This window comes from Suncus etruscus, chromosome 14, assembly GCF_024139225.1.
Source record: "Suncus etruscus isolate mSunEtr1 chromosome 14, mSunEtr1.pri.cur, whole genome shotgun sequence".
NCBI lineage: Eukaryota > Metazoa > Chordata > Mammalia > Eulipotyphla > Soricidae > Suncus > Suncus etruscus.
The window spans coordinates 38,532,091-38,555,328 of NC_064861.1; the positions used below are offsets into that span (position 1 = coordinate 38,532,091).

Consider the following 23,238-nt stretch of genomic DNA (forward strand, 5'->3'; position numbering starts at 1 on the left):
ACTTTGATGGGACTGTCACCGTAGAATCGGGTCCTATAGATGAGGGGCCTGCATTTGGCTCACTCCAACTCTTGGCCTCTCATAGCAGAGCCAGAGCCTTTCCTACCACTGGCCTTTCCTGGTTGCGCCAGCATCTTTCTTAGAACATGGTCACCCTAGAGTCCAGTGGCCTGAGTGGAGGAGGGACCAGGACTGTTTGGCCACAGGGACTGCACAGGGGCCACAGGAATGAAGCCTGGGGGCGGGGAGCTGTAGGGCTGGACATGGACCTGCTGGAGGCTGAGCAGGCACTTGGCCCAGAGCTAAGGCCCTGAGTGGCCTTTAAGCTGCAGAGGTTTGGATTTGTTTTGGTTTGTTTGATTTTTGGGCCACATCTGGTGGTACTCAAGGATTACTCCTGGCTCTAACCTCAGAAATCACTTCTGGAGGGCTGGGGAGACCATATGGCATCCTGGGGATAGAACTTGGGTTGGCCTTCCCACTGTGCTGTCGTTCCAGCCCCATTTTAATTTTTTTGTGGGGGCCACCGCACCTGGCAGTGTTCAGGGCTCACTCTAGGCTCTGCACTCCGGAATCACTCCTGGTGGTGCTCAGGGACCCTATGGAACACTGGATCCTATAGGACACTGGGAATCAAGCCTGGGCCAAGAAAAGCTACTGTTCTATCTTTCGGCCCCTGTGCCTCAGTTTGGGAGTGTGTGCCAGCAACCTGCAGAAATGAACCCGTATTGGGGCCGGAGAGATAGCATGGAGGTAAGGCGTTTGCCTTTCATGCAGAAAATCATTGGTTTGAATCCCAGCATCCCATATGGTCCCCCGAGCCTGCCAGGAGCGATTTCTGAGTGTGGAGCCAAGAGTAACCCCTGAGCACTGCCGGGTGTGACCCAAAACCAAAAAACAAACAAAAATGAAATGAACCCATATTTCTTGTGACTTTTTTTTTTTTTTTTTTGGTCATACCTGGCAGCACTTGGGTTACTCCTGGCTCTACACTCAGAGATTGCTTCTTGCAGGCTTGAGGGACCATATGGAACACCAGGATTCGAACCACCAACCTTCTGCATGCAAGGCAAACACCTTAACTCCATGCTATCTTTCTGGCCTATTTCTTTTCTTTTTTTTTCAGCCTATTTCTTGTGACTTTTTTTTTTTTGGGGGGGGGGCCACACCCGGCATTGCTCAGGGGTTACTCCTGGCTGTCTGCCCAGAAATAGCTCCTGGCAGGCATGGGGGACCATATGGGACACCGGGATTCGAACCTACCACCTTAGGTCCTGGATCGGCTGCTTGCAAGACAAACGCCGCTGTGCTATCTCTCCGGGCCCTCTTGTGACTTTTGATTTTGCTTTTGTTGGGAGCTGGTGAGGTGTGGAAATTGGGGCCCAGCATTTGGGGGAACTCTGAGTTGTTGGGAACCTAGACCAAGCTCTCATAGGCCTGGAGGATCTTCTCACTGCTGATACCCGGGGCCCCGGGGTCCTAACTCCACATGCTCTCTGGGGTAGCTCACCCTGGGGCCAAACATCACCTCCTTAATGCTGTTTGTTGTCTTGTTCCGTCTTTTTTTGTTTATTTGTTTGTTTTGAAAGGAAGAAATCTCCCAAATCGACATCAATTTTGAATGGTCATAGACTTTGTTCATGGGACATCCTCACCATCCCTCGTCCTCAAGGGCTTAGAACAGAACTGGGGGTTCAGGGCACACATCTCCTAACTCTGAACCCCCTACTTAGCTCCCCCCTGAGCAAGTTCCTTCAGCTTACCCCAGGAATGGGAGTGGGGCAGGGCTAAGGGTTTGAATCCTGTGTTCAACACAGAAGTGTTTTCTGGGACTTGGTCAGTGAGGGGCTGGCCCTCAGGATGGGTGGGGGGGGGGAATGCCTGGTCTGTCTGGGAGCGGAGGGGACTCCCCTCATGCAGCCCAGGAGTTTTGGGTATTGTTTGGGGAGTTTGAGGAGTGACCAGTGGCTCAATGGTGGGGACCATCCTAGCTGTAAGCGCTGACAGTGATCTCTGCCATCTGCACCCACAGCCCTGCTGTCATTCATCTCACATAACGACTCACCACCTCGACCTCTGTCCCCTGACCTGTCCCCGCCCCAGCCCTGGATACCCACCACCTCATCTGACCAAGCCTGGGCGCTGGCGCTCGGGGACACGGGGACACGGAGACCCGGACTCAGACCCGGACCTAGGATCCTGGACCGCGCTGCCGCCTCTGCAGAAAGGTGATTTCTCGGAAAACTGAGCACTTCGAAGAAGGATTGGGCAGGCCGCGCCCATTGGCCGGCCCCGATCCTATCGCCGCGCCCATTGGACAGCGCGACCGTCGCTCAGACGCAAGACAGACACGCCTCTGTTTATAAGTCGCCCCGGGCTGAGCTGCGCCGTCCGGGTGCCGGTGGGAAGCCAGAGGCAGGTAGGGTTCAGGCCGGGCAGGAGGTATCACCGGGAGGTGTACCGTAGCTTGCTTTCTCCTACACCCCGATTGCACTCCAATCCAGAGTTCCAGCCGCTGGTGGACCCTGATGGGGGTGGAGGGACAGGAAACAAACTACTTTTCTTGAAATTTGGTTTGCAAAGAATATTTGAAAAGGTGAAGTGGACCTTGGTGGGGGGGATCCCTGGACCCCCATTCTATAGCCTGGCACAACTGCTAGCTGGCTTGGGGGGAACTGTCCTCTTGGTTCTTGCGGTGTGAGTGGCGCCCAGCTGGCCTGGCCTTAGCCTGCTTCCCAACAACTTTGATTTCGGGGTGGGCATGAAGGTTCTTTGCACCATCTGGTCCACTGCTTCCTGGCAGGAAAGTGTGTGTGGGGTCTTGTGTCTCCACAAAAACCCAGACGCACGCCTAGGGCAAGACCTTCCCACCCTGCAGCCTGATGCATGGAATCTGTGATGGACATTTGGGACTTCCGACATTTGTCTGCCCTTTGCCCACGTTGGTTGTCTTCCTGCATCTGGGACTATGATGCTTGAAAGACCCAGTTCGGGTGGGGGCGTTTTCACTCCCTGCGGGGCTCTGTCTGCGGAGTGCTGGCAGTCCCCTGAGAATGGTGCTTTCAGCAGGGTCGAGGGCCGGGAGGAAGAAGCACTTACAGTCTTGGGTCTCTGGGGATGGAGGATTGGGGGCGGCTCAGGCATCAGTACGGGGACCCTCAGAGGAGGTGGGTTCCAGGACCCTGCCTGAGTGGCCTTGGGGTACCTCTGAGCTCCTGCCATGTGGGGACTGGCTTACAGGGAAGCAGATTAGCTGGGCAGGATTTGGTCCCCGAGAATTCTTATCTCAGAGTGCGGCAAAGGGGAAGTTATAAACTTGCTCTTGGCTATAAATCTCTCCTTCCCAGGCGTTCCTTGGCCCTGCGCTGGGTATGTTCAGGGCTCCTGACCTGCTTGCCACGCTGCGGATGAGCTGGGCCGAGGCACACCCAGTGGGTGCGTCTGGTCGGGTGAGTAGAACCTGTGGGGTCTGGGGTCCCGCCTCCCATTGAACAGAGAATGTGCACCCCAGGGCCTGAGCGTTTCAGCTCCTCCTGTTCCCCCAGTTATTGTCTCCCTCCTTCCTTATCACAGGGCTGGGGACCCATTGGAATCCCTGATAAGAAAGCCGTCTCCTTCTAGAAGAATCCCCATAACCAGCTTTTACTTTCCCTTTTAGGAAGTCTTGGAACTGGAGTCAGTTTATGATCTGGGTGGAGAGGGAGGGCGAGACCACTCCAATTTGAGAGTCCTCACCCAGACTCTCTCTCTCTCTCTCTCTCTCTCTCTCTCTCTCTCTCTCTCTCTCTCTCTCTCTCTCTCTCTCCTTTCTCCAAATCTAAATGATCAGCACCCCGATAATTACACCTGTGGTGTTCTACTCCCTTTTCCTTTTCCACCTCTTCCTCCTCCTCTTTCTTTACCTTCTTCACCTCCTTCTCATCTTCCTCCTCCTCCACCTTCTTCTTTGTTTTTGGGCCATACCTGGTTCTGCTCAGGGCTGACTCCAGGCTCTGCACTCAGGGATCACTCCTGGCAGTACTAGAGGGACCCTATGGGATGCCAGGGATAAAGCCCCACGTGCAAGGCAAACACCCTCCCTTGCTATGCTATTTTTTGGGGGGACGGGGGCACACTCCACTGTGCTCAGGAGTAATTCCTGGTTCTGAGCTCAGAAATTGCTCTTTGCAGGCTTGGGGGAACCCTATGGGATGCCAGGAATCGAACCCTGATCCATTCCAGGTTGGGCATGTGCAAGGTCTACCTCTGTGCTATTGCTCTGGCCCTTGTTCTGCTATTCTTTTTTTGTTTTGTTTTGTTTTGTTCTGCTATTCTTGCCCGTTCCTTCTACATAGCCCCCTCTTCCCTCTTTTATTTCTTATTCATTGATTGGTTGGTTTTGGGGGGACACATTCAGTGGTGCTCAAGGCTTATTGGCCACTGATCAGGGGACTTTGTGGATTATTGGGGCTCAAATCTGGAATCTGGGATAGCTGCACACAAGGCTATTGCCTTACCTTTGTGCTATCTAATTTCCCAGGGCCCTAGAGGACCTGAGGAGTCTCTTGTGAGAGAACTGAGAGAACACAGCCAGGACTGGGTCCACAAACCTCCCTGCAGATAGATCCACAATGGGGCAGCTGCATGTCAGGGCAGTGGGTGTTCACAGGACCCCTGACCCACCCCAGCTCCCACCTGACCCCTTGCCCACCTGCTGTAGCCTGGTGTCTCTTCCCTGCAGCACTGCCCTGCAGGACAATCTTGGGGACACTGTCTTGGTTGTTTGAAAGTCATTTTATTTTATTTTAGTTTTTGGGCCACACCTGGTAGTGCTCAAGGGTTACTCCTAGCTCTGTGCTCAGAAATCACTCCTGGCAGGCTTGGGGGACCCTATGGGATGCTGGGAATCGAACATGAGTCTGTCCAAGGTCAGCCACATGCAAGGCAATTACCCTACCACTGTGCTATCTCTCCAGCTCCTGAATCTCATTTTAATAAGGATAGAAATGTCTGTTTTGGGGGCAGCATGCCCAGCCTCTGGGCAGACATCTGGCTTGTTGTCTCGAGTGTCTGTGGCAGAAATGCCACCATCTTTCCGCTATGTCCTGCTGCAGCATGGGGCATCTGGGGTGTGGGAGTGAGAGGATAGTCTGCAGTCATGCAGGCATCCTCAATTCTGCCTATGTTCTGCCCGGAGCACTGAGAGCTGCTGAGGACGAGGCAGGGACAGCAGCGATAAGTGGCCTCATCATGTCCTCTGCATCCTGTCCTTCCTCCCCGAATGCAGCCCAGATCCCATGAGCAGATCACCCCCAAGAGATGGGTTCAGGTCCAGCTCTGTCTCCTCCCCAAACCATGCTCACCCCCAAATAAGTGGGGGGCAGTCTGGAGGGGGAAGTGGTCCCTGGGTCAAGGTGTCATGTCCTGTTTGCTTTCAGGACCATGGGGCAAGGACAGTGTCTTGGTCAGACTCAGGGATCTGGGCTACCTGCTCTATTCAGCCTCTTCTGGCTGGAGGTGCCCGGCTGGTGCCCCTGTTCCATGCCCACTTTTCCTCTTGGCAGTAGTGGGTGTGCACGCCTGTGTCGAGGATGTGTGACCGAAGCGGGGGTCGGCGGCTGCGCCAGTGGCTAGTGGAGCAGATCGACAGTGGCCTGTACCCGGGGCTGGTGTGGGAGAGCAGTGAGAAGAGCCTGTTCCGGATCCCCTGGAAACATGCAGGCAAGCAGGACTACAACCAAGAGGTGGATGCCTCCATCTTTAAGGTGCGTGAGTGTGAGTGAGTGAACACCTCCATCTTCAAGGTGTGAGTGCAAATGTGTGAGTGTGACAGTGAGTGAAGGAGAAAGTGTGTATATGGGTGTGAGTATAAGTGTTTTTTTTTTTTTGTTGTTGTTGTGGTTTTTGGGTCACAACCGGCAGTGCTCAGGGGTTATTCCTGGCTCCATGCTCAGAAATTGCTCCTGGCAGGCACAAGGGACCATATGGGACGCCGGGATTTGAACCGATGACCTTCTGTATGAAAGGCAAACGCCTTACCTCCATGCTATCTCTCCGGCCCCGTAAGTGTGTTATCGTGACTGAGTTTGTTAGTGACACACAGAAAGTGTGCATAGGGGTGTGAAAGTGTGCATGTAAGAGAATATGTGTGAATGTTTGTGAGTTTTGGGGTTCCCCTCCTTGGTGTCTGTAGGTGAATACAGGGTGTCAGATTCAGCCCATAGAGAGTGGCTCAGAGTCAGCCCAGGGCACTGGAGCCTCTGGAGCCTGTGCAGAGCTGTAGGGGGCTGTGGAGGACAGTGTGGGGGCCATACATTTGAGAGCCTCTGTTCATGTGCAGCCCAGCTTGGCAGTCTGCACCTGAGACCCCCCCCCTCTCGGAACAGGGGTTCCCCCTACCCCCCTCGTAATGCTTCTTGCTAGTCTTGTGGAGCACTTATGGGGTGATCAGGGTGGTGCATCCAAGCATTTCAGGAACTCACAGGTGTCGAGGTGGAGGACAGTCTTCCAGTCTCACCTCAGCTGGCCTCTGGGGCTGGGTGTCCAAGCCTTTTCCTCACTCCTCAAGGAAGAGACCATGGCCCATGCAGGCAGACCCCAGTGTGGTTGTGTGGGATGGGGTGGAGGTCCAGGCTAAGCTGAGTATGAGGGGCACTGAGCACCACATGACCCAGCCCAGAGTGGCTGGGGGGGCACAGGCCCCGCACAGCCTGGGGCACAGAGAGGGGACAGATTTAGGCTCTTGTGCAATGGCCCACGGAGCCGTTTCGACAATGTTGAGAAAGCCCAGAAGATTCCCTCTGCTTCCGTCGGTTACACAGCCACGCATGTGGCAATCAGCCGCTACAATCTCAGCAGGAATGGGGGGTGTCAGGGGGCGCGGGTTGGTTTGGAGATGAGGAGGAGAAGAGACCAGGGGTCCCCGTGTCCCCTGCCCTGCTCTCCAAGTACCTCCCCCGGACCCTCTGCCACACTTGGTGGCCAGATAGGCAGACAGGCTGTTCCACGCATTTTCAGCTCCCACTGGGACCTTCCTGTTTGCTGCGCCCTCAGTGAGCTCTGCAGACTGGTGTGTGCTAAGAAAAAGCCCCATGTAGACCTCTCATGTAGACAGTGGGAAAGGGCATGCCCCACGTGAGGTTCTGAGGTTGGTGTGGTGTAGATGGACTTGCAGTTCCATGCTGCCTAGCACGATCACTGCTAGAGTGTGGTGGGTCTGATTTTGAAAATGCTTTTTCTGCTTTTTTCCTGGCCATTCTTGGGGAGCTTGAGATCTGGGTTCCCTTGGCAGGCATTACCTGTGACTCTGGGTGGCACCTGGTATATGGGGCAGTGCAGGCACAGAAGTCAAGAGTAGGTGGTAGCAGAATTGACACTGGCTACCGAGACACTGTGGCATTGGCCTCAGAGCTCCCCCAGTCCCTTTAGTGGAAGCTCAGAGGCACCAGGGCCCTGAGCTAGATTGTCTCATCTGTCAGAGGCTCAAGGTAGCTGCAATGGAGGGTCTTGTCCCCACCCGGGGTCCGGGACCCTTCACACGAGTCCTGACTTGCTGTAGTGTGAGTGTGAGGGGCCACCAGGGCCCTGGGTGGGGTCAGTGCTGCCCCTGCACCCCTGAGACCTGCTTTCTTGAAGGTGTGAACTGCACAGTCTCACCTCAGGCATCGGGTGGGAGTGGAATTGGTGGTTTTGGTTGTTGATGCTGAAGGGTGTGTTAGTGTATGTGTGAGGCATGTGAGTGTGTACGAATGTGTGTGGCTTGTGCACAGGCCCACAGACCCATACAGTAGAGGCCAGAGATGCCTCTAGACCCCCAGCTGGGTTTAGGACCATGCATTTGGTCCAGTCCAGTGACCAGCCCAGGGCCCAGGGGCCCAGTGGAGCAATGGAAGTACCAGATGGGTGGATGGGGCAGAGTTGCCAACCCTCTTGTGCCCTGGAAGCAGGTCCAGGTGTGAGGGTGGGAGGCAGATGGGATGGTGGGGACCATTCACAGGTCAAATGTTTGGGGGTAGGGTCCCGTTACACAGTGATGATCAGTGCATGTATAGACCACCCTCCCACCCCCCAGAGAGCAGGGAGAGCCTGCATGTGTCTGTGAGAGATGTGCTGTGGGCTCCCCTGAATCCACAGAGATGTTGGGGTGTGGATTCCTGTGTGTGTTGAAGGAGGTGGAAGCTCTCTTCAGGGCAGCCCAGACCTGCCTTTCCACCAGCCTCCCAGTGTGGTGTGTGGTGGGTGGCCCAGGGTTGGAATCAGGATCATTTACCCCTTAACAAGGACCCCCTGGAAACATGCCCCCCCTAAATGGGGGCTCACAGACTATCTGGACCTGGGCAGCATGTTCTGGGTGGATCAAGGGCTGCCCATTCATCCAGGTTGGAACTCAGGGCACCTGTCCATCTGCTCTCGGGACCATCTAAGCTTGGAGGCTCCTCCGCTGCCTATGTCCAGCTCAGAATCTGGGCTGAAACTAGAGGAACTGCGGACGCCTTGGGGAGGAAAAATATTGTGTTGCTTTTCAACAGCCTGGACTGGGGGAAGGGTGGGAGAGCCGAGAATAAGTGCCCCATGCAAAACCAAAAGTCTATTAAAAGTCACTGGGTGTTGGGTGGCCGCCTTTGGGCTGCTACATGTTCCCTTTTCACGGCTACACTGTAGCCCGGCCGAGTTGAGAAAAGTAAAAACAAATTGTTCTTTGTTTTGAATATTCTAGTGAAACTGAGTGCGACTTCCTCTTTGCCATACTTAACCTCAGGCTCCTCCTGGCCCTGCATCCAACGGGGATTTGCCAAAAGCAGCTCCAGAACTCTGTGTGTGTGTGTGTGTTGTGTGTGTGTATGTGTTGTGTGTGTGTGTGTGTGTGTGTGTGGCTCTGTGCTCAGAATTCACTCCTGGCAGAGCACTCCTGGTACCCTATGTTCATGTTGGGGATCCAACCTGGGTCAGCTGCTTGCAAGGCAAATGCCCTCCTCGCTATGCCATTGCTTCAGCCCCCTGTGTGTTTTTGCAGTGTGAATGCATGTCTGTGGGAGCATGTTTATGTGTCTGTGTGCACTTGTGTTTGTGTGTTTGTGTGTGTGTGTGTCTTGTGTGCTTCAGTCCTGGCTCAGCCGAACCTTTTGGGCTCCCCCTGTTCCCCAGGTCTGCTCCCGTCTGTGGGAGAAGGTGGGAATCTCCATACAGAGGTCCAGAGCAGTAGTTCAGACCTGCTCAGGGCATGTGTGTGGGTAGGCAGCTGTGGCCTTCAGCACGGGTGGAGGGTATTTGTGCTGTGAGTGTCTTGGTGTGCTGTGGGGTTCCAGTCACAGAGCTGTGCCCGCTCCTTCAGGCCTGGGCTGTCTTCAAAGGAAAGTTTAAGGAGGGGGACAAGGCCGAACCGGCCACGTGGAAGACCAGACTGCGCTGTGCCCTCAACAAGAGCCCCGACTTCGAGGAGGTGACTGAACGCTCTCAACTGGACATCTCGGAGCCCTACAAAGTCTACCGCATCGTGCCTGAGGAGGAGCAGAAATGTAACTACAGGATCAGGGCAGGGGTAGCCCACAGAGTCCTCCCTGGGCTCAGACAGACCTGGCCAGGCCCGATGCAGGGGCAGGGGCAGAGATGAGATGGGGGCATCTGCTGCCATCTGTTCCGGTCAGGGACACATACATCCCCTGGCTGAGGTGCACAGACAGCACTAGGCACCCCCAAATCTGCAGGATTCTCAGTGTCTGGCAGGACGAGAGGGGTGGGGTGCACTGAAGGCAGATAGCAGGACAGAGATCCCAAGGTCTTCTCACAGGATTGGGACCTATTCTGCACAGTCACTGCTGGCCTTGGCATAGGGTCCTGGGTGCTTCTCTTTTAGTGTCAGAGCAGCACCCCAGTCCTGTTACTCCTCACCTGGTTAAGCCCTGTATCCAAAACTGGTCCTGAGTTTGGCCCTGCAGGGAATCTCTTTCCCAGTGCAGAGGCCCAGGGAAGCAACTCAGATCTGCTCAGAGTGTCTTTTAGTGGAGAAATAGGAGGCGGTTCTTTCTCCATACATGCCCAATAAACAACCATGAAAGGGACTCTTGGGCTCTGGGACACTCTCAAAGACCACAGTTGTGGCAGACAAGCAGATGGGCCCGGGGAGCAGAGCAGAGCTGTCAGTGCACCCACAGGGGGCCCAGTTGGGATCTGCCATGGCCACTCCATTCTGGGACCCTCCCTGCCCAGTCTGGGCAGCACCAGACCTGAATTTCTGCTTCTTGTCCCCACGGGCCCATTTTGCATAGCCTCAGGGTGAGCTGCATTTGGGAGGAAGATTGACCCCCTATTGAGCCAGATGGGCAGGATACAGATGACCAGCACTTGTTTGCCACCTGGGGTGGTGGTGGTAGGGAAACTCAGGATTGCATAGAATTTAAATGCACTCTCAGAGCTGCAGGCTGGGCACACCACAGTGAGTGCTTGAACCCGTTGGTAGGTCTTGTGCCATGAGTGAGGGGCTTGGGTTGGCCATAGCTTAGGAGCACAGACCAACCCAACAAGGCCCAGTGCTGAGAGTGGGCCCTGGGGCAACAGAGACAGGTGGTCTGAAGAGCTGGTCAGCTTGTTTTACTGCTCTCTCTCCTTCCTTCCTTCCTTCCTTCCTTCCTTCCTTCCTTCCTTCCTTCCTTCCTTCCTTCCTTCCTTCCTTCCTTCCTTCCTTCCTTCCTTCCTTCCTTCCTTCCTTCCTTCCTTCCTTCCTTCCTTCCCCTCCCTCCCTCCTTCCCTCCCTCCTTCCACTCCCTCTTTTTTTTTTTTTTGGTTTTTGGGCCACACCCTGTGACGCTCAGGGGTTACTCCTGGCTATGCGCTCAGAAGTTGCTCCTGGCTTCTTGGGGGACCATATGGGACGCCGGAGGATCGAACTGCGGTCCGTCCTAGGCTAGCGCAGGCAAGGCAGGCACCTTACCTCCAGCGCCACCGCCCGGCCCCTTTCCCCTCCCTCTTTCCCCTCCCTCCCTCCCTCCTTCTGTCCCTCCTTCCCCTCCCTCCCTCCCTCCCTCCCTCCCCGTCCTTCCCTCCCTCCCTCCCTCCCTCCCTCCCTCCTCCCTCCCTCCCTCCCTCCCTCCCTCCCTCCTCCTCCCTCCCTCCCTCCCTCCCTCCTCCCTCCCTCCCTCCCTCCCTCCCTCCCTCCTCCCTCCCTCCCTCCCTCCCCCCCTCCCCCTCCCTCCCTCCCTCCCTCCCCCTCCCTCCCTCCCTCCCTCCCCCCTCCCTCCCTCCCTCCCCCCTCCCTCCCTTCCCTCCCCCCTCCCTCCCTCCCTCCCTCCTCCCTCCCTCCCCCCCTCCCTCCCTCCCTCCCTCCCTCCCTCCCTCCCTCCCTCCCTCCCTCCCTCCCTCCCTCCCTCCCTCCCTCCCTCCCTCCCTCCCTCCCTCCCTCCCTCCCTCCCTCCCTCCCTCCCTCCCTCCCTCCCTCCCTCCCTCCCTCCCTTCCTTCCTTCCTTCCTTCCTTCCTTCCTTCCTTCCTTCCTTCCTTCCTTCCTTCCTTCCTTCCTTCCTTCCTTCCCTCATTGGAGAGACTAAGGACAGCAATAGAGCAAGGCAGGCATCTTAGCCCTGTGGTATCTCTAGGGCCCCCAGTACTTTCTGACTGGGACATTTGGGGTGTGCCTGGCGATTTGGGGGGGGTTCCCTGAGTGCAGGTGTGTTTGTGCTACAAAAAGAAAGGCCCAGCAGAGGGTGGAGAGCAGAGCATCTCGGCCAGCTGCCTTCCGTGGGGCTTAGGGCTCTCATACTCAGCGGGGAGACCACGTGCAGCAACTTCTCTCTCTCTCTGGCTGATGGTCATGTGATCAGGCGCCTGGGAAGAAGGAGCAGAGTCTGTTCTCAAATCCCACACCGGGGGTGGCTCCACTCAGCATTAATGAGGACCGGCCTGCTGATGTCTCTGCTTCCCCGCAGGCAAACTGGGAGGCGCGGGCCCTGGCTGTGCAAGCGATGGTATGGACAGAGGGTGTGAGGACGTGCTCAAGGAGGTAAGTGGGCACCTGCTCTGGGTGGATGTGGCTTTACCCCAAGGTAAAGCCCCCCCTGGGCAGACAGGCTGAACTAACTACATCAGCTGGGTTGGGGGTCTATGCACTATTGCTCTGCGAAGTCTGATGGGGAAGCCCTGGGATATAGTGGAGCAGGGGTCTGGGTGGAGGCCAGAGTCAGCAGTGAGGGGCAGGGGGCAGTGGGGAGTTCCCAACTTCACAGCCTTCAGCCTCAGCCCCTTGTGTGGGTCTACAGGAGGAATTTGTCTAACTCACACTACAGATCAGCTTCCCAGGGGGACATTCCCCAGACACTGCCGCTCTCCAACTCCAGCCTTTCTTTGCCACCCCCCAACCCCCTGACAGCATTTATGCTCTTAGCAGTGACCCAGTGAACTTCTGGGCCTGGGGCTTCCTTCTGGTCTCGTGCCATTCCTGCTGGCTCTCAGCACCAGGTTCCAGGAAAAGCGGCTTCCAGAAACTTCTTGAGGATGAGCAGTATTTGTAGCCATGGGGGCTGGCCAGGCTGGTGAAGAGCATGAAACACTCACGGTCATTCCGTGTCTGGCCTGTGCTGGGAACCGGGACTGGTTTCGTGGCCTTGGAAGTACTTGCAGAAAGCTGGTTCCATGCACCCTCGAGCCCCTGGCCCTTGGTCTCCACTCGAAGGGTGACCAGCCTTCTGTCGTCCTCCTCAGCCCTGCGCGGACGATTACATGGGTGCCCTAAAGCGGAGCCCCTCCCCGCCTGAGGCCTGCAGGGGTCAGCACCCCCCGGACTTGTGGGCACAGCAGCCAGGTCCAGGTGAGGTGCTGTGGGGGGATTCTCCAGTTCAGCCCTGGGGTGGGGGCAGTGTCCAGGCCACACACTTCCACTAGACTCTGGGGGTCCATGTTTCAGGATCAGCAGGAGTAGTGGCTACAGAGAGCTGCTTTTGGAAGGGGGCAGTGGCTGGATGTGATGGAAGACATCTCCCCTGTCACAGTGGCCTCATAGACCCTCCCTGATGTGGGCCCTGTGGGCTCATCGAGTGCAAAGGGAGTCATTCATACCTGGGAAGGAGAAGTGCCCCCTGCTGGCAGGCCTAGGTCTGAGTCTCTATTTGAGGTGGGATATTTGTGGAGAAGGAAAGTGCTCCTGGCACAGTGGAAGCCTGGGGTCCCCGGGGCAGCTGGTACCCCCTGTTCTCACTTGTGTCTCAGGGGCTCTGCTCTCTCCTGCAGGCTTGCCGCTGAGCACGGGCTATGCAGCCTACGAAGGGCATCACCCAGGTAGGGGTTGGTGGGCAAAGCTTGGGGGCCGTGGGCTGCTGAGTTGGGGAGTTGGGCCCCAGGTCCCCCTTCTCTGTGGCCAGCCTGTTGCCCCTCACCTCAGAGAGGCAAGGAGAGCTTTCTGGAAGGGAAGGAGCAGGGCAGCATGAGGTGGCCCAGTGGGACTGGGGCATGGGTGATACATTGTGTTCAGAATGCGTTGGGCATGGAGGAGAGTCATTTATTCATACCCGTACCTGAGTCATAGTGGAGACAGTGATAGTGCTGACGGTGGTGATGGAGGTGAGGAGATGATGGAGGTGATTTGGGCAGAGGAAGCCTCTAAGTTTTGCTCCCATTATGGGAAATATACCATGAGTTTACTTGCCATCCACTGCTGGTTGCCCGTGGGCCAACAGTGGACCCAGGAATCAGCCCTGAGAGGGGTCATAAGGACAAATGTTTGGGGTACTGGGCTGGGTCAGACCTGTAGAAATGATGTGTGGTTTATGTCAGAATCAGATGCCAGAGAAAAATCCTGGGGATCTGGGACAATGTGGAGAAATGGGAGGGGAAGGACTCTTGCCTGAGGATCCCCTTCCTGTGCTGTCTAAGGAGCAGGAGGTCAGGATGGGGTATGGAATGATCCTTCCAGGCCAAACCCTGGTGTTCTCTTTGAGGGGTCAGCAACTGGGGAGTACTGAAAACAGCAATCTCTGACCAGGTCTCTGTATCTCCTATACTGCAGTGTATGCCAGGCTGCTCCCTGAACTGGGATGTCATCCAGACTTTTCTGGATGAAGAGTTTGGGGGAGATTGTTCAGAGCCTTTGGAGCCCTGAGGGGCCTGAATTAGTGTGTGTGTGTGTGTGTGAAAATGTATGTGTAAAGACAGCATCTTTATTTTAATTTCCCTAGAATTCTCACAGCATTACCTTCCAGTAGCAATTGGGCATCTGGCCACATGGCTATGGACTGTAACTATAACTGTTCCACAGTGAGTCCGGCTGCTAAGGTTAGAGCCTCCCATCTGATGCACATCTGCCCTGGGCACATTGTCACTCTGTAACACAAACCATGAGTCCCACTGCACCAAGGAGCTGTACTACTACGCTGGGCACTCCAGGTCACATTAGCACAGACCCTGACCCAGCTCAAAGCCCGACATTTTCTTGGAAATGAACTGGTTTGCCTGTGACTTGTAAGTCTCCACAGCAGGTTTCCTCAATGATCAGGGGATCGGGAGTCTTTTTCTGTGTGTTTACAAAGGCAGGTTTCCTCAGTGACCAGATTTTATTTATTCTGCATATGAATTTTATTCTGCGTATTTATTCTGCTGTGTATTGATATGTGTTCTCAACATCATCATTTCTGGAAGGGGTGCAAAGATTCCCCCCAACAACCAAAGGGCTCTCCCTGGCTCAATGAACAGAACTAGAGATGTCCCACTCCCACTTCCTGCAGCCCCTGACCCCCTATCTCCCTGCAGCCTTCTCACAGATGGTCATCAGCTTCTACTACGGGGGCAAGCTAATGGGCCAGACCACCACCACCTGCCCCCAGGGCTGCCGCTTGTCCCTGCCGGGCACCAGGCCGAGCGGGCCCGAGGGCCTGGAGCTGGTGCGCTTCCCGCCAGCCGACACCATCGCCAATGAGCGGCAGCGCCAGGTGACGCGGAAGCTCTTCGGGCACCTGGAGCGGGGTGTCCTGCTGCACTGCAGTCACCAGGGGGTGCTGGTGCGGCGACTGTGTCAGGGCCGCGTCTTCTGCAGCGGCAACGCGGTGCCCTGCCAGGACAGGCCCAACAAGCTGGAGCGTGATGAGGTGGTCAAGGTCTTCGACACCAGCCAGTTCTTCCGAGGTGTGTGCGCAACCTCCCCGTTTCTGCCCCCTCCCCAGCGCTCCCTGCTTCCTTGGGGGTGTCGAGTCTAGGGTCTTCGCCCTGCTGCTTCTTTATTCTTCCTCTCCGCATCACCCTGATGCCCGGACACCTAGTCCCGTGCCTCGACTTCCCCATCTGCACCATGGGGCGTTCAGATAGTATGATACTTCCTCAGTGGGGAGGAGGGAAGTTCAGCTTCTGGGAGCAGCTGGAAAGGCAGAGCTTCAGGCCCACCCAGGCCTGCAGACTTGGGAGCTGCCTCTTGGCAGACACTTCCAGGAATCTGGAATCCCTGCAGCCAGCAGAGAGGCTGGCATCCCCAGGAACCCCCCATGTCAGTACTCCCACAAGGATGTCTGAAGTTGGGCTCCTCCTCTGGCTCTCAAAGCTCCCTGCCTGCCCTCCTTGGATGAGCTGCGACGGGCAGGGCAGGGGAATGGGGGCTTGGCGGAGCTTGGGGAAGGTCTGTAAACATCCAAGTTCTCCATGTCCCCCAGACCTGCAGCTGTTCTACAGCAGCCAAAGCCGCCTGCCGGACTCGCGCGTGGTGCTCTGCTTCGGGGAGGAGTTTCCTGACACAGCCCCACTTCGCTCAAAGCTCATCCTTGTGCAGGTGAGAGGCTGGACGTTTGTATCTCCTAGAGCTTCTTCCTCTGGCTCACCTCTGAGCGGACACTGCAGGCCCCTGCATGCCATCTCTGTGGCACCAATTTTGTATATTTATAATTTTGTTTCCTGAGCTTGAGGCAGCCCCTGAGGGTCCCAGAGAACCTTGTAGTGTGTGTGTATGTGTGGGTGACAGAACCAGGGCTCCAGCTCACAAAGCCTGAGTCACTCTGGCTCCTGTCTGTGCCTAAAGTCATCACCTCCAAGCTGGAAAAAAATCCCACTGGGGCCAGAGCAATTGCGCAGCAGGGAGGGCATTTGGCTTGCATGAGGCCAACCCAGGTTTGATCCTGGAATCCCATAGGATCCCCAGAGCCTGCCAGGAGTGATTCCTGAGCATGGAGTCAGGAATAACCCCTGAGCACTGCTGGGTGTGTCTTCCCAACAAAATCTTACTCAATTGTCTTTGGGTCTGGGCTCTAGGAAGCCTGGTGGGCAGAAGGGGGGCAGTGCCAGGGGGAGGGTCTTTCTGCAGGATTCTGGGGGGATCCGGCTTGCCTTATCTTCTTCTCCACTGGCTTGTTCTGGGTTTTCTCTGGAGGGACATTGGAGAGGACTGAGCAGAGAGCCTGGCCAGTGCTCCTTGCCCATCTCCCTTGCTGACAGTGCCTGTGTCTGCAGGTGGAGCAGCTTTATGCCCAGCAGCTGGTGGAGGAAGCCAGGAAGAGCTTTGGGCCCGGGACACTGCTGCCACCTGAGGAGACTACGGCCGACCAGGTTTTCCGGCTCTTCCCCGACATCTGTGCCTCGCACCCACGGCCCTTCTTCAGGGAGAACCAGCAGATCACAGTTTGAGTACCCTGCCATTCACCCCCCCCTTTGCCCCTTCTGTATAGTTGCTGTGATTATACTTTGAAATGACTTTGCCATTTAATATGTTTAAATAAAGTTGAAAACATTAGAAAAAATACCTTTTGGGGAGATTGGAGACAGCGGGAGGGCATTTGCCTTGCATGCCACCAATGTGGGTTCTATTTCCAGCATCCCACAGAATCCCTGAGCACCACCAGGAGTAATTTCTGAATGCAGAGCCAGGAGTACGCTCTCAGCACTGTTGGGTGTGGCCCCAAATCACATACACATAAACTTAAAATATAACTTTTTAGGGGGCTGGAGAGATGTATCATGGATTAAAGCACTTGCCTTGCACATGGCTGAATGGGTTTACTCCCTAACATTACCTAAGGTCTCTGGCACACCACCAAGAGTGATCCTGAATAAAGAGGCAAGAGTCAGCCCTGAGCATAGCCAGGTGTTGCCTCAACACCCCCTCCCCCCAGAAAAACCTAAGCCCCAAACAATTTTTAAGATGTGAACTTATTTCAATGACCATCTCTGGGTGCACTTGAGATTTTGCAAAATCCAAAAGTGCACCCAGTGTTTGTTTCCTCTAGTGTCCAGCTGACCGGAGGTGCAGACCCTAGAATAAACATCCGCAGGATCTGCTGAGCCAGCCCTGTGGTCAGGGCCAAGGGGCTGGTACCTCTGTGCTCCTCATAGAAGAGCACTTCATATGAACAGGAGGGAGGTCGATGGTTTCGTGACTTTGTTGCTGCCATCTAGAAACATTTACAGCTGAGACCTGCCCTGTGGCTGATGGTGGGACTTTGTGTGGGAGTGGGGGAGGCCAAGGAGGGGCTTCTCCCTGGAAGGTCTCATGACTCTCCTGGGTAAAGGGGAGGCACAGGGCAGCATCTTTCCCCCATCACCTCTCTTTTTTTTGCCCACTCCCCTCCACTGACTGGCAGGAAGATCTGACCCTGAGAGACGCACCACCTTGCTTGGAATTTTGGGGCTGGTGCCAGTGGGCATGCACAACGCTGACCCCAGCCATGCTGCCCAGTCCCGTGGCAGTGTCTAGTGGTTCTTCCCGGCACCACTGGGCTGACTTCCAGACTATTGGAACCTGCCAGTGTCAGAGAGGCTGTGCAAATTCCATCCTTGACATTCATTTGATGTCTCAAACCACCCCCCCCTTTTTTTTTGGCCATGGATTCTGTGGATCAGAATTTCTAGGGTCTGAAGGTTTTTCTCTGATCCCTGATGTCTGGGGTGTCAGATATAAGGGATCAGAGGGCCGAGGGATTTTTGTCTCAGATAATTGGAGCCTGGAGAACAGGACAACTTAGCTGTGGGTCCTGGGTTGTGGGCTGTGGGGCTTCCTCATAGGCCGCCAGGAGGTCCCAGAGTGGCTGGCTGGTGTCAAGGACCAGTCTCCAGTGTCACTGGCAGAATTTGGTCTCTACCCTGAATAGTTGTTCTCAGGGTTCTGGGGCCCCTGTGTGTCAGGGAATCTACTTCCACCATTAAAAAAACACTCTGGTTTTCACCCCTGACTCCGTAGGGTCCCCTGAACCCCACCACAAATGATCACAGAGCTAGGAGTAAGCCCTGGACATTGCTGGGTGTGCTCAGGAAAAAATAAAAAAAATAGTCAATGCAAAAAAAAAACAACAAAAAAACACTTCTCAGAAGAATATGGTTTGTTTATCCCATGATTTGGGGCCACATTTGGCAGGGCCTAGAGACTGCTGTGTGGTTGCTTCAACCATCCACCCAGGCCAGGTGGACCTGGAACTCCTTCATGCAAAGTTTAAGCACATGTTCCAAGCCTTTGAGCTTCTCTGGCTCTGATGTGAAATCATTTTACTAATGATGTTTTTGTTTTATTATTTTATTTGAACACTGGTTTACAGTTTTTGGCGCTCAGCATTGCAACACCAATTCCACCAGCAGTGTGACCTTCCTTCTACTGTTGTCCCCAGTTCCCTACTTAATCCTTGGTAGGCACAAAATAATGTACTATATATTACTTGTTACAGTTAATAGTATGGAACTATAAAAATAACTTTAGTAAAACTTTAGAAAACGATGATGTCTCCGACAGAGGTCATGAAGTCATTGTCGGAAGGTTTACTGCTTCTCTATTGCTTTTATTCTATTGAGCTTAGGTGACTTCTATGCTACTTTCCCACCTAATTTTCTATGCTCCTTTGGGGACTCAGTACTGAGGAGTTTGGGGGTGTTGCAAAACCACATATGGGACCACATGCCCCAGAAATTCCAGGATCTGTGGAACTGGTCAATGAGTTGACATGACTGCAGTTGCTGGAAGTAGGTGGGATGCTGCTTGCCCCTACTCTAAGATCCCAGAGTTTTTAGCCCTAAAAACTGTGGCCCTGGGGCTGGAGAGATATCACAGTGGGGAGGTCATTTGCCTTGCACACAGCCAACCTGGTTTCAGGTTCGATCTCTGGCATCCCACATGGCTCTCCTGGCTTATCCAGGAGTGATTTCTGAGTGCAGAACCAGGAGTAAATTTGCGTGCCACTGGGTGTGGACCCAAATCAGAAACAAACAATAAAAAAAAATAAAAATAAAACCTGTGTATCTGTTGGTCTGGTGTCTCTGCTGAGATTACTTGTGAAGCAGTGAAGTAGGTCCATTGGTGTGACAGTATCTGTGGGGTGAGGGATAGCAGCCAGCAAACCCTCATCACACCCCACCTTCAGCACAAGCGGCACCTTTCCTGGGTTCTGGGTGCATCGAGGGAGGTAGTCCCACAGATGGGAAGATGGAGCCCTTTCTTGTGGACTCCAGTGAGACTCTCCCAAGTCAGGGATCACCTAAGTCCCCAATCTGAAATGATAGACATATTTTTCCTCCCATTAGTTTAGTTACCCAATGACGGTTTCCAGAACTAAGTTTGTTCACCTCCCCACTGCCCACTGCCAACCCATATCTCTCATCCCACCCCTTTATCCATCCCATATTCTCCCATATCCAATCCAACATCCTCCATCCATCACCATCTGCTCACATTCCACCATCCATCATTCACCCACACACCACTCACAATCCATCTGCTCAGAGACTCTCCATCATACACCCACATACCACCCACAATTCATCCACCCACCATCCATCCACCATTCATCAACCATCCATCCATCCAACCATCCATCCATCCATCCATCCATCCATCCATCCATCCACCAACCATTTATCCATCCACAATTCATCCACCATCCATCCATCCATCCATCCATCCATCCATCCATCCATCCATCCATCCATCAACAAGGTAAAGGTTGCCCACTGACTCCCAGCCCTGGGGACAGCTCAGGGGCACCATGTGGTCCTCTGGTTAACCAACCTTGGGTCCTGCATGTGCCTGCAGTTGCCCTGGCCTGGTACCTGCCAAGTTCAAGGTCAGATGATGTTATTTGCATATTTTCACCCTTTTGGTCTCAGTTTTGCACAGGAGACTTTCCTGGAAGTCCTAAAAAAAAACTAAAGAAAAACTACACAGGAAATGGGGCCTGGTGCTGACTCGGAACTAAGCTTTAATTCTCCTTTATTTTTAGTCCAAAGGGGAGAGAAGTTTCCTGAGTAAGTCAGCCTCCAACCTGGGCCTTGAGCTGGCTAGGCTGAAGAATGGCTTTAAGGGATGGGCTGGAGTCCCAATGAATCACCCCTTCTGGGCATCCAAGGTCTAGTTTGAATTACATGAGCCGGGGTGTCTGGACAGGAGGCGGCCATTGTGTGACTTCATGTCTGTGACCAACCTCCTTATCTGCTTATGGAGGGGACATAGACCCCCACTACCAGGGCCATGTGTGTGACTGTGGGTTCCCAACACTATTTCTGGGCCAAGGGGATGTTAGTGGCTGTAGAAAGAACTTCCAGGAAGGAACATGGACCAGGGGTCATCTGTCACACAGATGTCTGGTTGAGCCCCAGGCTTAAGGGGACTTCTCTGGGTTCAGAGGTGCTGCAACTTCACCCATGTTACCTGTGGGGACAAGGGCCCCAGCAATGGAGTCACCTCGGCTGAACTCGGGGCCACAGGATAGGGGGGCAGGTCTTGGCATGTAGGACAGCATAGGGATGTGAGGAGAGGCAGGAAGGAGCCATAGGGGGCAGATGACTAGATGTTCCTAGATGCTGTCCCTGGGGAAGGCCACTGTTCTCATGGGACCAAGAGACCCTACAGTTCCAGGACTCAGTAGAGGCTGGTGGTCAGCTGGGGGACTGCCTCACTCTTGGCTTGGGGGCAAAGATCTGGGGACAAGGAGGCTTCGGAGCATGCCTGTGTGTTGAATCAATCAAAATCCAGGGCAGGAGAGGCTGAAGCCAGAGCTGGGGAAGGGCAGACGGGGGTGTGTGGTGTGTTCAGGAAGGTCTTGAGAGGGGAGGTTTGTGGGGAAGTGTAGGGGTGAAGTGCAGATGCGGGGAGGCTCTGTTTTCCATTCAGGTTCCTGTAATGTAGTCGCTGGATTTATTTTTGTTTGTTTTGAGCCACACCTTGCAGTGCTCCTGGGTCACTCCTGGCCATGCCTTGGGGAATCCTATAGGTCGTATGTCAGGGATTGAACCTGGGTTAGCAGTGTGCAAGGCAAAACGTCCTCCCCGCTATGCTATCATTCCAACAGTTGCTGGATTTGGGGGGGGGGGCAGGTTGGGTCATACCCAGCAGCTCTCACTCCTGGCTCAGAAATCGATCCTGGCAGGCTTGAAGGACCATATGAATTGCATCTGGCTGGGGGGGGGGGCGGTTGGTTCGAATCCCGGTGTCCCATATGGTCCCCCGTGCCTGCCAGGAGCTATTTCTGAGCAGACAGCCAGGAGGAACCCCTGAGCACTGCCGGGTGTGGCCCAAAAACCAAAAAAAAAAAAAAAAAAAAAAAAAAAAAGAATTGCATCTGGGTTCGTCCCAGGTCAGCCACATGCAAGGCAAACTCCCTACCGCTGTGCTATTGCTCCAACCTCAAGCTGGATTTTTACAGACTGACACTTTTAGGGTGAAAGTGGGGCAGCCTGAGAAAGGCCTCTCCTCCTGCCCCTAGAAATTTTGGGGTTTCTCACAGTGTGGGGGCATTCTTAGGGATGTGGGTGAGTTCCTGGAGAATCATGCAGGGCTAGAACAGGGCAGACTGGGGGAACTGGGTCCCCCCATAATAAAAATATCCTCATATGGTCCTGAGCAAGGTTGGGTTTGGGATCCTTGTGCCATTCTGCTGTTCAGATCCGAACCCAGGCACCTGCCCCTGGGCTCACACTGGAGCAGGGGTATGTGTGTGTGTGTGTGTGTGTGGGGTGCTGTGGGCAGCTGGGGAACCTGTCAGGGTAAGGCAGGCTTGGACAGAGGGGTACACAGCACAGGTGAGGCCCAGAGTCTGTGGGTAGCCTAGGAGGGGACAGTTTCCAGTGAGGACAGTGCTCAGGACCCTGGGGTCATAAAGGCACAATGGAGGGGCTCAGATCTTGCCAGAGACCAACATCCTGCCCACTACCCCTTGCCCTGGAAGCTCTTTCAAATATGGCCTCTGTATAGGAGAATGTAGAATTCAGAGGTTGCTCTTGGGGGCACAAGGACCCTCCCTGGGCTCTGATCTAGGACATGCCTACTGGTCTCATTTCCCTGAGGGGGAAGCAGGGCGGGGGCACTGAGGCACATCCTTGTCTTCCCTGACTGTCTCCTGGCCCTTCAGTGTTGGGGTGCACAGGTGTACACATCCATGGCCAACTTCTGAAGGTCCTTCTCTGCTCACACTCATCCTTCACACTCACCCCTGGTGCCTGTCAGGACCACCATTTCCCAGGACCTATGGGGGGCAGGCAGGGGAGCAGGGCTAGGCTCTGGAGTCTGCGCTCCTAACTAGCTAAGGGGGGGGCCCCTTCTCAGTGGGTCCCAGCTGGGGGGCAGCACATGAGGGGCCGTTACCCAAACAGAAACTGTCCAGCCAGGCTTGCCAGCTCCTTGGCTGTGGTGCCCTGTGGTGGGCATGGGCGGGGCCATCCTGCCCCATGGTTTCCGCACCTGTGGGTGGGATGCAGAAGTGGGGAGCCAGGATCAGCCTTGGGGGTACAGCCAGATGTGTTCCCTTCACCCCAGTACAACTCGCGGCCCTCTCACAGTGCGGTTCAGATACCAGAGTCACTCTCAGCCCCAAGTCCTGGTCCAAGTATGGGCAATGAGTGTGACAAGCAGGCAGGGTCCCCCCCATGGCCCTTTCTCTGGGCTTAGAGTGTCATGGCATAGGGTTTGGAGAAAAAAGGGGCCTCAGGGGAGGACGATGAGCTCATTGGGCTCCAGAGTCGAACTGGAGTGTCTGGAATGTACTTGATTGTCACATCTCCATCTGCCCCAAAGACCCCAAAGCTGTGCCTGCCCACCCCCAACTGTCCCTGGCGCTGGCTTCACTTGCTTGGTGACTACTGGTGGGTTCACATGGGCATTGATACTTCTGGGGATAAAGCACTGTGCGGTGGGCCTACGCAGGGCTGGTTTGGGGTTTAATCTGGAGGGGACCCCAGGGGCTCCCTCCTCTGACCTGCTCAGACCCCTGTTTGGGAGAGTTCACCCAGCGTGAATGCCACATTTGGCCTCGTGGGTGGGATTTGCACCCTGGAGACTCAGTGACTGCCTTGTGTTAGGGGGCCCATGCCTGAGGGTGTCTGCGAACATT

The 23,238-nt window shown here is 54.9% G+C and overlaps 1 protein-coding gene across 1 annotated transcript; it reads left to right on the plus strand.

Annotated features, from left to right (window-relative positions):
* The first annotated feature begins 3,349 nt into the window (after nt 1-3,349).
* Nucleotides 3,350-16,570, plus strand: IRF8 (interferon regulatory factor 8). Its single transcript, XM_049786824.1, has 9 exons — nt 3,350-3,449; nt 5,544-5,744; nt 9,311-9,494; nt 11,896-11,969; nt 12,668-12,773; nt 13,193-13,240; nt 14,708-15,079; nt 15,598-15,713; nt 16,388-16,570. The coding sequence occupies exons 2-9, from the start codon at nt 5,571-5,573 to the stop codon at nt 16,559-16,561; spliced, it is 1,248 nt and encodes a 415-aa protein (XP_049642781.1). The 5' UTR covers nt 3,350-3,449; nt 5,544-5,570; the 3' UTR covers nt 16,562-16,570.
* Nucleotides 16,571-23,238: the final 6,668 nt, after the last annotated feature.

Coding starts and splice junctions, on each gene's coding strand:
- IRF8 (XM_049786824.1), top strand. CDS start 5,571: ATGTGTGACCGAAGCGGGGGTCGGCGGCTGCGCCAGTGGCTAGTGGAG. Junction 15,080..15,597: donor CACCAGCCAGTTCTTCCGAG/GTGTGTGCGCAA, acceptor CATGTCCCCCAG/ACCTGCAGCTGTTCTACAGC. Junction 15,714..16,387: donor CAAAGCTCATCCTTGTGCAG/GTGAGAGGCTGG, acceptor CTGTGTCTGCAG/GTGGAGCAGCTTTATGCCCA.